The 11,793-nt window shown below is 36.8% G+C and overlaps 1 protein-coding gene across 1 annotated transcript in view; it reads right to left on the bottom strand.

Moving 5' to 3' along the window:
• Positions 1 to 11,793, bottom strand: part of LOC121418547 (transmembrane protein 26-like) — a 32,107-nt gene that overhangs the window by 5,005 nt on the left and 15,309 nt on the right. Inside the window, exon 2 of the mRNA XM_041612469.1 lies at positions 6,163 to 6,346. Coding sequence (XP_041468403.1) covers positions 6,163 to 6,346 — 184 coding nt within the window. The remainder of the gene's footprint in view (positions 1 to 6,162; positions 6,347 to 11,793) is intronic.

Genomic DNA, 11,793 nt, shown 5'->3' with positions numbered 1-11,793 from the left:
ACATACTCTGAAATCCAACTTTCCAAAATAGAAGGCGTCAATCCATCGTTTCCTCTGACAATTCATATTCGTACTGCTGCGTTATGACTTGATCATGATGACATAACGACAGATATAAAAAGAAGACGAGAGGGGAGAAAGGAATAAGTGTGAGAGAAAAGAGGAGAGGGTAGAAAGGATATGGGGAAAATAGCATTAAAACAATGGGAGAGAATTGGAATTGAAAGAAAGAGAAATGGGAGATGCACTTCTTTGTTAATTTGAATGTATAAGAATCAGAGACTGGAGGACACAGATACAGTAAGGAGAGGAGAGAATGTAGATGGAAAGTGAAATAATTTATAAGTAATAATCATAAGAAAGGACGGTGTTAAAAGTGAAAAGGGGAATGGATAGAGAGGGGGTTGTATGAGACACTCAGAGAGGGAAAGACAAGATAATTTCGACAGAAAGAACGACCATCCAAAACCTAGGTCGTGCAGACGAACAGAAGGCACACTTCATATTTATATCTCCCGGGATTTTGTCTAATTCACACTGACAAAAAACCCATGATTCACACGACAATCAAATTAAAGATGAAATGCAGGAACAAAAGTCGGCGACTCTTAGACCATGCACTCGTCACTAATTGAGACATCATGGTCCTACAGAGACCAATGTCAAAGACAACGACAGATCCAGACAACCTGACAATTTTTTATGTTTCGTCGTAAACTTCAAATGTCTTCCTCTTTTTACTGTCCTTCCACGTTTCGGAGCCATTTTCCATATTAGTCAGTTTCCGTGCTAAGAAGTTGTGGATTGAACGATTTTTCAGAATGAAAATTGAATTATGGAGAATCTTTCCTGAAGGTCCGAAGAGGAAATGAGACACAAAATGACCAATGCACTAGAAATCTTACGATTTTGATGAGTCTATAATGTCATCAGTCTCATACCGGTCAAATTTAAATCATCCTTCCCGATATGTCCGGAAATTATTTATTAAGATATCAGTAGACTGTAATTCCAAGTATTCGAATATCTTAAGAGAAAATTCATCTTTAATATCATTTTCCATCTAATATTTGAAGGGAAGAAAATTTTGTTCCCAAATAAAATATGTATTGCCTCTTGCGTGGGTTTTGATTTGTTTTAGGGGAATATCTTGGAAGGACTCTAACAATAGGCCTATAGTCGTTGACCTTTCCGTCATTAGTTTTATTCCCGAGTTGTTGTTTTTTAGTCCTTATAATTGTTTATACGTGTTATGTTATTGTTTATTGAGTATTGACATCGGTCAGACGGTCTATATAATGCATTCAAGATGTTAACTGCAGCTAGCAGACGGAATGAAATATGAGTACTTAACAGATAATTACATCCTCTTCATATTTCTGACCTATCAATAACAGCATGGCCACTGTTAGTTAGTAGCTGTCGATCGCTCATATGAAATCAGTACGACAAAATTAATTGACCATTAAATGCTAAGAATTAAGCATTACAGACACCAAGCCCTCGGCGACATGCTTTGTTTAAATGTATATATGGCTGGCGACGTTTTATAATTAAGCGGTCAGCGAATTTGTCACTTATCATATTTCATGATTATTTTTTGTGAACACTGATATATGAGATTATTGATTGTTAACAAGAAGATTTTTATCACAATCATACAAGAAAACTAATACGGGAGCCTTTTAGGACAGGATTCCTTTGCTCAATATTATAAATTATAGTTTTTATCGAGTTCTACCTCTGGTTTTACGATGTAGTGTTGTTGTTTTGTTTTTTTTTATTCCCAGATACGATGGAACAAGGGGAAGATTTTTAATCAGTAGTTCCATCAAGGGAATCGGAATGATTTGTTAAGTCTGAAAATTGTTTCCACACTGACTGTTAAAATGGGTGTTCATTTTGTTTTCTAGTCGCCCTGACCACCGGATCTATATAGCAAAGGTCAATATGGACTGAGTCAAGCTTGAGAAAAAAAATAACAAAAATCGCTATTCTTTTTGTGGCGAAACGGAAAATGTTATTAGAGGTCCCTGGGTATGTTGTAGGGGGAGTCTGTTCAGATATTGGTCAGACCAAGAGAGTGCAAAAACAAATTAAAACCGCTGTGGTTTCCGTGGCGTCACTGGCCAAACATTGGCAATATATAAAATTTCGAATGTGTGATTGGTGTTTCATTATCATCAATAGGGCCTATAAAGTATTTTTTATCGCATACTCAACCTTGCATCCTTGTCTAGTTATATACATGGAAGCAGAAGGTCTTTGTGATTTTTTTCTTCTGTAGCATGGGCGAAAATCCACGGGTGAGGGGAGGAGGACAGGGGTAATGTATGAATTTGTCCCCTTCGAATTTCGATTTTTGTGTAGCAAACTAAGGGAGAGGGTCGTCTCGCCCCCCCCCCCCAATTCTTATCTTCTTGAAATCAAGCACCTGTCTCCAAGTAGACCTATCTCCGAAAAATGAATTTTGATAATAATCTCTCAGAAACTATTCTTTGTCTGAACGAGCAGTTCTCCTAATATTTTCTATACCGTGCGATTCTATACTCTAAACGATATGACGATCTGTCTTATTCCTTAAGGAGGGGGTTTGATTTTCATGCTCTTAAGTTTAATCGGAAGTGAGACAGGGGAGAGACGTTTCACACCAGCTACTATGCATCTACGGTTCAATGCAAGAGCGGTTTTACATGAGGGGCGACCAACCGATGGACTTTTCAAGTAGTGAAAAAGGGCAGGAGAAACAAAGAACAAAAATAGGTGTAAACAAGAATAATGAAAAGCATAATAAAGGAGGTACGTTGATCGTGTAACTCTATATTACCATTGTAATTAAATTAAGAAAAAAAGATCTTGTGTGCACACACACTATCAAAATTCACTACCCTCCCCCCTTGCTTCAATACGAGTGTAGAGATGCCCAATTGCATAATGATGACCTCTTTTCTGCAGCACAGAGCAACGTTTTCGAACACACACACGAAAAAAGTTTGCGAGGTCCTTCAAGTAACCATCTGAATTTCTGAACATGATTGGTTTGTATGAAAAACCTCATCGGCTTTATCATTCTAATCAATGTTTATCCATGCTGTAGTCATATTTAAGTCACCAATATCGGGGTTATAATCAGGGTGGAAAGAACCATCACTGGGCTTCTGCAAACTGTCCACCTATGAAGATCTTTGGTCGATTCACAATGTAAAATCGGTATCCTTCACCTATCAATCGGTCAAGGGGAGGGAGGCAGTGCCGGTAGTAAGGATGAGGGTGAGGTGTAGGGGCGTTTACTTACCCCTCTAGCATGTCTAGTCAAACTTTTGCAAGATGTCAATGGGAATCAGGGTCCTCGATTTGAAGGATAAACACAGTATGCAACACAGGGTCTTTGTTTCCAGGAGTAGCAGCTTACGAGGATCTTTCCTCTAATACCACAGAGAAAACAACTATAACCACAGTATACTACAGTGCAAAGGCATAGATGTTTTCAACGTGGTTTAGGGGCTCAAATCAAATTTTGAGATCCAATTTGAGAAATTGTGAATCATTATACAGTTCTAGCCCGCAAAACGGCTGCAATATAATGTCTATTGATAGTTTTATTTTCTTCCATGCAGATATCTTTCATAGTGAGTTTGAGGCTTTTTCCTAAAATGCTGTCCATTTATTAAATTGAAGTAAGTATATAGGCCCTACATTGTCCTTCTGCCGAGGCTAGACAATGCTTAAAGTCAACCACACATGGAATGCAAGACTATATTATTACAAGAATAAACTATATATCACTAACCCGATCACTAAGTTATCATCTTCAGAAGATTGTGGATCAACCTTAAACATGTCAAGGTTCTTGTGCTAAAGCTATTGTTTTGAATCTATACCCTTAATCCTTGTGGATTAAGACGCCCCTTGATTGCGTTGTTCAGTCTGAGGGGTAGGGCACGACCACGCCCAAAGTATTACCCCCGATAAGACCATGTTATATTGTTTCTAAATCAATTACCTGGATATTTCACCTGGGGCTGTTTCATAAACTGTAAGTTACGAAAGACTTTACGAGCGATCCTTTACTGGTGATCCTTTCTTTGGAATTTCGCAAAAACCAATGTCAATCTGGTGTGTATCATTTACCATAAGAAAGGGTTACCAGTCGTTCGTATAGTCGATTAAGTTACGAACAGCTTTATTAAAAACAGCCAGTACTGTATGCATGGCCAGCTATTATCTAATTAAAACCCATTCAAGAAGAAAGTTTCAGTGTGATCATAGAAAGGGGGCACACTGGCCTACAGATGGCGGGGGGGGGACTTGGGCTCTTTCTTCTTTCAGGCCTATAAGTTCTTCCTGTTTATCCCTCCATGGACCCTATGGACCCATTCGTTATTAACGAGCCATCATCATGGAATGATGTAACTAGCTGTTGAGAAAAAAAAAGATATTGTGATTTTTTTATTGTTTGTTTTTAATTCGTGTATATTTCCGTGTTCGAGCTACATTTCATCTCCACTCCGAAACAAAGACCAACATCGAATTTGAAATCGGAATATGAGCCCTAATTCTTTGGTGAGTTAAAACAAAATATTTTTCAATAAATCCATGAAAGTGATTTGACAATTCAATATAAGCAACGAAGCAAAAAAAAAATCGATCTTAATCTATATCTTTTACCAAGTACGCCGTTCAAAGTACCGAAAATAGGTGAATCACCATGACAACATCCATAACAAACAGAACTGAAGACAGAGAGATACCCACACCTTTGATACTTTGAATGCCAGTCTGGCGCCAAGAAGGAAAGGCTACTTGCAGGAATTATATCCGATTTGATTGCCATTGTGGCTTGAATAACCGAGAAAATTAAGCTTTATCATCATGACCAGTGACTCAATAAAAGGGAAAATAAACATATAATTTCTTTCAATATATAAGGCGACGGTTGTTGACCCGTACATGTATAATCATGACTGCCCTAGTTTTCAAAACTTTCAATACTTATAATAAATGATGAACGGTTGTTGGGGTTTCCTTCGAAAATTTAATCAAGGATAACGATTTAATCAATATAAATGTATATTAGCATCAACGCATGTAATGCGTTTTTTTTTTTTTTTTTTTTTTTTTTTTTTTTTAAAACAAGTGCACACCTAGTAACCAATAATGCATATAGCATTTCTATTTATTTGAAAGCAAGATAAAAGAGCATTGTAGATTAAATGCTTTGCTCACGGGCATAAGTGCCGCGGCCGGGGCTCGAACCCCGGACTTTTCACGTATAGCCAGGCAATGCGTTTTAAGAGAGGTATCGAGTACAGATTCATAATTAAAAACAGCCAATAAATCCCGGTGACTTGTATCTAAAAATCCGCCTATAGCAAAGTCTCACTTGACGCCGAGACCTATGAACCAGGTTCGCCTGACCGCCTGGTCGTGGAAATGCTAGATTTCCGATCGGATGGCTAGTCAAGCTTCTGGAAGAGAGCGTGACATCAACAGGCAACATGTTGCAGACGACAACATCATCAACTTTCGCTAACGCCCCTTGCCTTTCCCCCACCTAGTCCCAGTCTATGTTGATTGAAGAGAAGGGCGAGTGATAGCGAAAACGGATACCCAAAATGTCGCGCCGGCGAGTATTCCGGCAGAACGCATTATAAATTACAGGCGCGATGTTTGTCCCAAATGACCCAGTAAAAATGGCGCGAAAGGGTTTAGCTTTTGAGCGATGGGGTAACTGAAAAGGTGATAGGAAATGAGTCTTGGAATAATTGTTCTATTAATTCTAGTCGTCATCCTGATTACTAATGCTCTCCGGTGTTTCACAGTAATCCACCCGCTCCACAAAGGAATCAGTGTCTGACTTTTGTATGTGACTCTATGTCTGCCATACCTGCCCTTTCATATTACTATATTTTAATTGTCTTTCTCTCGGGTTGCTGTTGTTCTTTAATTTTGTTTTGTTTGTGTTGCTTGAATTTATACCAGCAATCTGACTAGCATGTGAAACATGTTTAGATAAATTTGTAGCTGACGTTTCCAGCCCTTTTTGTAATAATACGAAAATGCAATATATTCTTTCAAAGGAAAATGCCATTGCCAATTTTGTATCCCCCCCCCGCCAGACCTCTTCTGGGGAATGATGTATAAAAAAAAGGTTTTCTTTACCATCATTGCTTCCGATTCGTTGGTTGCATTCTGCATGAGTCCTTGTACGAGATCTGGGTGATTGCAGTGTGGTGATGGGTCAAGGAGGGCCCAGAAGTCCAGGTCTATATCTAGTCTATGGAGTTCCAGGAACCACATGCAGGGGATAACTGAAATGAGGTAGATGAGAACGCTAGGACAGAACCTGAAATAGAGAGCAAGACGAAACAGAAATGAATATCAGCGATGGATATCAGTGATGACACACTAGAAAATTGTTTACATTAATCCAATTCACATATTGATTGTAATACAACGGCTTTGCATGTTTATGTTTATTCTTATATTAGGCCTACATGTACTATATTTCTGAAATGCACAATATACATGTATCTTGCTTGTCAATGTAATTGTTTTTCTTTAAGCCCAAATATCAAAAATCCAAATTGAGTCTAATTACTACAATGCTATTGCATTGTCGCTCGTAGCGCATATAATTTTTTTGACATTCTTCCCCTATTGCCCCTCCCCCGCCCCCCATCCGAAAAATAGATCGACGCCCCTGATGGTTTGAACAGAATAAAGTCGACACTAAACAATTTACGTATTTCACTTCCATTTTGGGAGATATAGACAGCTAAGGTATTAATGTAAGGTGTATATTGAATATCAACTCTAGAAGACATTTTCAGGTCAATCGTATAACTTTTCTCCGTCTAAATTTAGCAGAACATGAAACGTCAGTATCATAATCCTACGTGTCATATAACTACATTAGGGGAGATTTGGTGTTTGAATTCACCCCCAAAAATATATATATTTTGTATTATTAATAGATATTGGGCTACAAATAGAACGCTTCTTTATTTTACCCCACCCTCATCACTCCCGTGCCGCCCCCACCTCTCTCTCTATCTTTCTATACTTAAACAATATTCCTCAAACGCTATAATTCCATTTCCCGATCTCCCTTATTAATTCCTTCTTAATTAAGTAATTGTTATTCGAACCTCCATCCCACTCAAACTGTGATACAATCACCCCTTTATTGGTGTAATTATCTTTTTTTCATATAAAAAAATCAATTTATTTTAATTCATCTTCTCTTCACTTTCTACAAATTTCTAACCATTATTTATTATTTTGTCTGCCAAATTTAACTACAAACCAATGAATCAGAGAAGTTGCGTGGAACGGATAGTGAGTGGTTTCGTATGTCACATTCGTTCTAATGCATTCACTTCCCTCCCATATCTTGTTCTTATATAGCATAACTAAAAATGACCCAAAACATACAACCATAACAAACAGGTTGGACTGCCAAAGTGCCAAGGGATCAAGCTAAATATATAAACCAGTGTACAAATGATACGTACAGGATATTTCTAGATACTCTATATCACCCACTGCGATGAGTAAAATTTCCTGTATCTAAGAATGTAAATTCATTCCGTCCGCGTGAAAATAACGTCCACTTTCAAAACAAATTGCTTTCCCACATTATTACAGCATCGTCATTCCATAACAAAATATGAGTAGTTGAACCTGACAGGATCCTGTTTTCATGTTAGAAATTATGAAACCAATTCTTTTTCAATCAAGCTTATTTTACTCCTTCGACGTTACACCTTTTAATTATAAAGTGGAGTAGACTATTATTATCATTTCCGTCTTTTTGTCATAAATAAAATGATATTATGTTAGTCTGATCATTGCGTCGATATGAAACAGTGTTAGCAAATTAATATTGCCGAAGTGCAAAGAATGCTTCTTTATTTTACGCCTCCCTCATCAAATCATTTCTTTCTTACTCTCCCGCTCCTCTTTCTTTCTACTTCAACTTATTTTCCTTCCTGCAAAGAATCATCAAATATAAATCGAATGATTAAATTCACATTTCTCTCCATCTCTACATCATCCCCTTCTCTCTTAATCTCTGTCTCTTTCTCTCTCCGATTCTATCTATTTCGTTTTCTTTTACCTTCATATCACATGACTTACGCTACTGTGTGGACAAATGATGGGAATTTCAATTCTTTAAACGAAGTCTGTGTGATTCAATTATAACAGTATCAAAAATCTTTCCCAGAACTAACCGGATACGGATATATCCGTATTAGATTAAAATCATCCGAATAGTGAAGAGGGGAGCTCGTAACCGTATACCTTCGAAACTTCTTAACGAAGATCATTATCGGATTAAAATAATTCTTTATCTGCTCTAAGAATCCGATCGTGAACGAGTAGTACGTGCACAGAAATTATTATGATTTTTTTCCTATCAACTTTTCATGACCTCTTCAGCAATCTAGCCTCTAGCTGTTATTCCAAACGCTACTCTTATATCCGAGTGTAAAAGGATGATGAACCTCCCAACTAATATTATTCCTCGGAAGTATTTTTCATTTCCATCACCATAAAACTATTCCCAGAACGATTCTTGAAATGCCACTGCCCATCCAGTTGTTGAAACATCGATAATAACAATTTAAAAACCTTCTCTACTTTTTGCAGTATCAGGTTAACATCGAATGCTGAAGCTCATCTACATAAGATGTTGACTCCTCGTCCGATCTTTGAATGCAATTGATTTGCAACGGCATCGATATATAAAGAATCGCTAAAACTTCTCTCCTTTATTTTTCTATCACTTATTTAGCCTTTTCGTCATTGGATGAAGTATTCAATATATGCCTAATGTTCATTAACCGAATACGCTGAACTGTCCATCAAATTTTGTTTGCCCATTGATAAAAATGTCGTAAATCGAAGACTCAAGCCAGGGCTGGCGTCATTACAAAATATGATATAGGTAAATTGTCTTAATTTATTCATTATTTTTTATAAAAAATAATCTGATAGTGAGATTATAAAAGGCATATCAAAGTCAATAGCTGCATTATTTTTTTTTACATCTAGTCAGACTGTCAGAGTTTTGAAGAGGAAAACTTTTTAAAGCTAACAATGAGAAGCAAAAAGAATCGTTACAGAAAAAAAGAGGAAAGAATTACTGCAAGTATGAAAGTTATTGTGACCAAGTAGAGCAAATGTTTTTACACGTGAATTAAGACGAGTGTTGAGAAAGGTTCTTCGTTAAATGTGGATTTTACATAACCTATATTTCCGACATAGTTGTAGGAAAACGGTGGTATCCTCAGTTTAAAGATAAACCAGACAAACATAAACATGGTGATCATCCAGGAAAAGCGATTACGTAATTTCACTTGCTTATGAATAAGGTCATGTAAGTATACTATTTTGATAGATATATTTTTTAAGTGAAGAAAGTAGTCGTTGACGCGGTGAAATTTAGAAGATAAGGTTCACAGAAGGGAGGTGAAATGAGGTAAGTGATTACGCCACAAGTCGTTATTCACTATAATGTTGGAAGTTGATTGAATGAAGAAGGATTATGCTGACATGAAGAAGAGTTACTCAATCGTTTTTTTTATATTATCAGTTTGTTTGTCTTTATTTCGAAGGAGATTAGTGTGCATTTTTACATATTTGTCAGAGGCCTGTGTCCAATTTAAGGGAGATCAGTGGCCATTACAAGGACTTGATCTTAAGGGATTTCAGACATACTGGTCATTATTAGAACAGGTGAAGTGACCGCTTTGAGGTACTTCTTTACGTCAGAAACCCGACGTATCGTGTCTGTCATGTGGTTTTCCTTCGGTAATTGCTCTACATAATCCACCCCAAATTATTCCATAAGACAAATATAAAGAAAATATCTTCTCAAATCTTGACCACAAGCTCTTGTTTTTCCCGCCCGACCTTCGTTGTTCCTTTGTATTACTTTCATTTTCTGGGGGATTTGGGGAGATGTGTTCGGTTAATACAAGAACTTGTGACAGGGAGGGAAGGTGTGCATTGTTGATAAATGAAATGGAGATGTGCCGCATGGGTATACGGGGGCGGTCGAATATTTACGTAGGGAAAAGGGTGGGGAAAATGAAGGGGAAAAAAATGAAGAAAGAAGAGTAACATTATGTATCATCCTTGTTATTTCATTGAGAACAGTGACGTAACTTTTACGCCATCTTACCCCCCCCCCCTTCCTACCACTAGAACATCCTGGCATTTCCCCTTGCCCTGTACTTGCATACCTGGCAGCTATAGTATAATACACAAAGTGGGGGCTTCTCTGCAATCTGAGAAAGGACTATCATTGTTGACCAGGACGTCTTGATTTTACCACTATTTTAATATAAAGAACGTATGAAAAATATTCCTTCCAACAATACTCAAGAGTTGGATATTCTCCATCTATTCTTATATTTGCTTTTATAAAATGAACACTGTGCCTTGTTGTTGTTGTTGCTGTTGTTATGACATGGATTCGATTCAAAAGACCTGTGTAAACACGCGATGTCACCACGAAATCATTGTATTAGAAAATATACCGTGACTAAACATATGGCAGCATAAAACACAATTTCTTTGTTTCATACAATATTATACTTCTCCTTCGAGCGTGGCCCCATGACTTTCTTATCCAATCTATGATCGTGTTTACTTCACGTGTATCGCTCCTGTTTGTTTTTATTAAAAGAATGTGAGGATATGACTATAATATGATATGCGGAAATTATTTGATATCACCGAAACAGACGCAGAATCTTACTGTCTACAAAGGGATAACCAGGCCTCAAAGACTTAATTCCTGAGCAACGAATGAAGAAGAAAAACAACAAAGAACTTCGGCAGAGTCATTCCAGGAAAGTAACGAAAATAACGCATTTTCTTACAAAGGTGTGTCTGAAACACGAGAGAACTCTTGTATTCAGCGATGATCTATATTTGTCACAGGAAATTATGGGCATCATTGTTTCTTCACAAGAAATATACATTTCGATAAAAAAAATGAAATGCTTATACTATTGGTTGAACCTGGAATACATCTGACTGCAGACCAGAAGAAAAATACAATATTACGACATATGGATGACGATGTTTGAAAACGGACATTTACAGACAAAGACAACCAATTGAAATAAGGCCTGTAAGAAAGATAAACGCCAATTACCTCAATTTGAAATAAACATGCAATTCTAAAAACTTATATCCCTAGGGAAATAAATACATTCCAATAGGTAGAAAATATTTTTAAGTGATATGGCAACTCGCATAATTATAATCAATATGATATACTAATAAAAATTAATTGTTGGAAAAAAAAATGCTCTATGATATCATTACCCAATATTGAATATTGACTATCGATTTTTTATTCATTTATTTTTTTTTTGGGGGGGGTGTTCACTTTAATCATTCAGTTGTATTGACTGATAGATTACGTGACAATGGTAAACAATATTCCATTTTGTAATGAATATCTGTCAATGGTTTTGACTATGACATAGTTTTCATGATGACATCTTTACACAGATGTTACCCGAAGACAAGTAATAAGTGATGACAGTTAGGAAAAACATTCAGAATATTTCCTACTCATATTCGCTGTCTCATGCCCTCTAAGAGTCTGTGTCATGAGTCAATGTCCAATGTTCTTTCCTAAACAAAAATATGCATTGTAATAATCATCGGAATCGAATTAAAGATAATCCCTCCAAATCGATCTCAGAAGGAATTACAAAGGCCGAGGTCTTATAAAGAGATTTAATCCTCAGGAGGATTGAAACAATT

This window comes from Lytechinus variegatus, chromosome 7, assembly GCF_018143015.1.
Source record: "Lytechinus variegatus isolate NC3 chromosome 7, Lvar_3.0, whole genome shotgun sequence".
NCBI lineage: Eukaryota > Metazoa > Echinodermata > Echinoidea > Temnopleuroida > Toxopneustidae > Lytechinus > Lytechinus variegatus.
The sequence above is the reverse complement of the archived record's forward strand: the minus strand, read 5'-3'. Positions and strand labels throughout refer to the sequence as shown.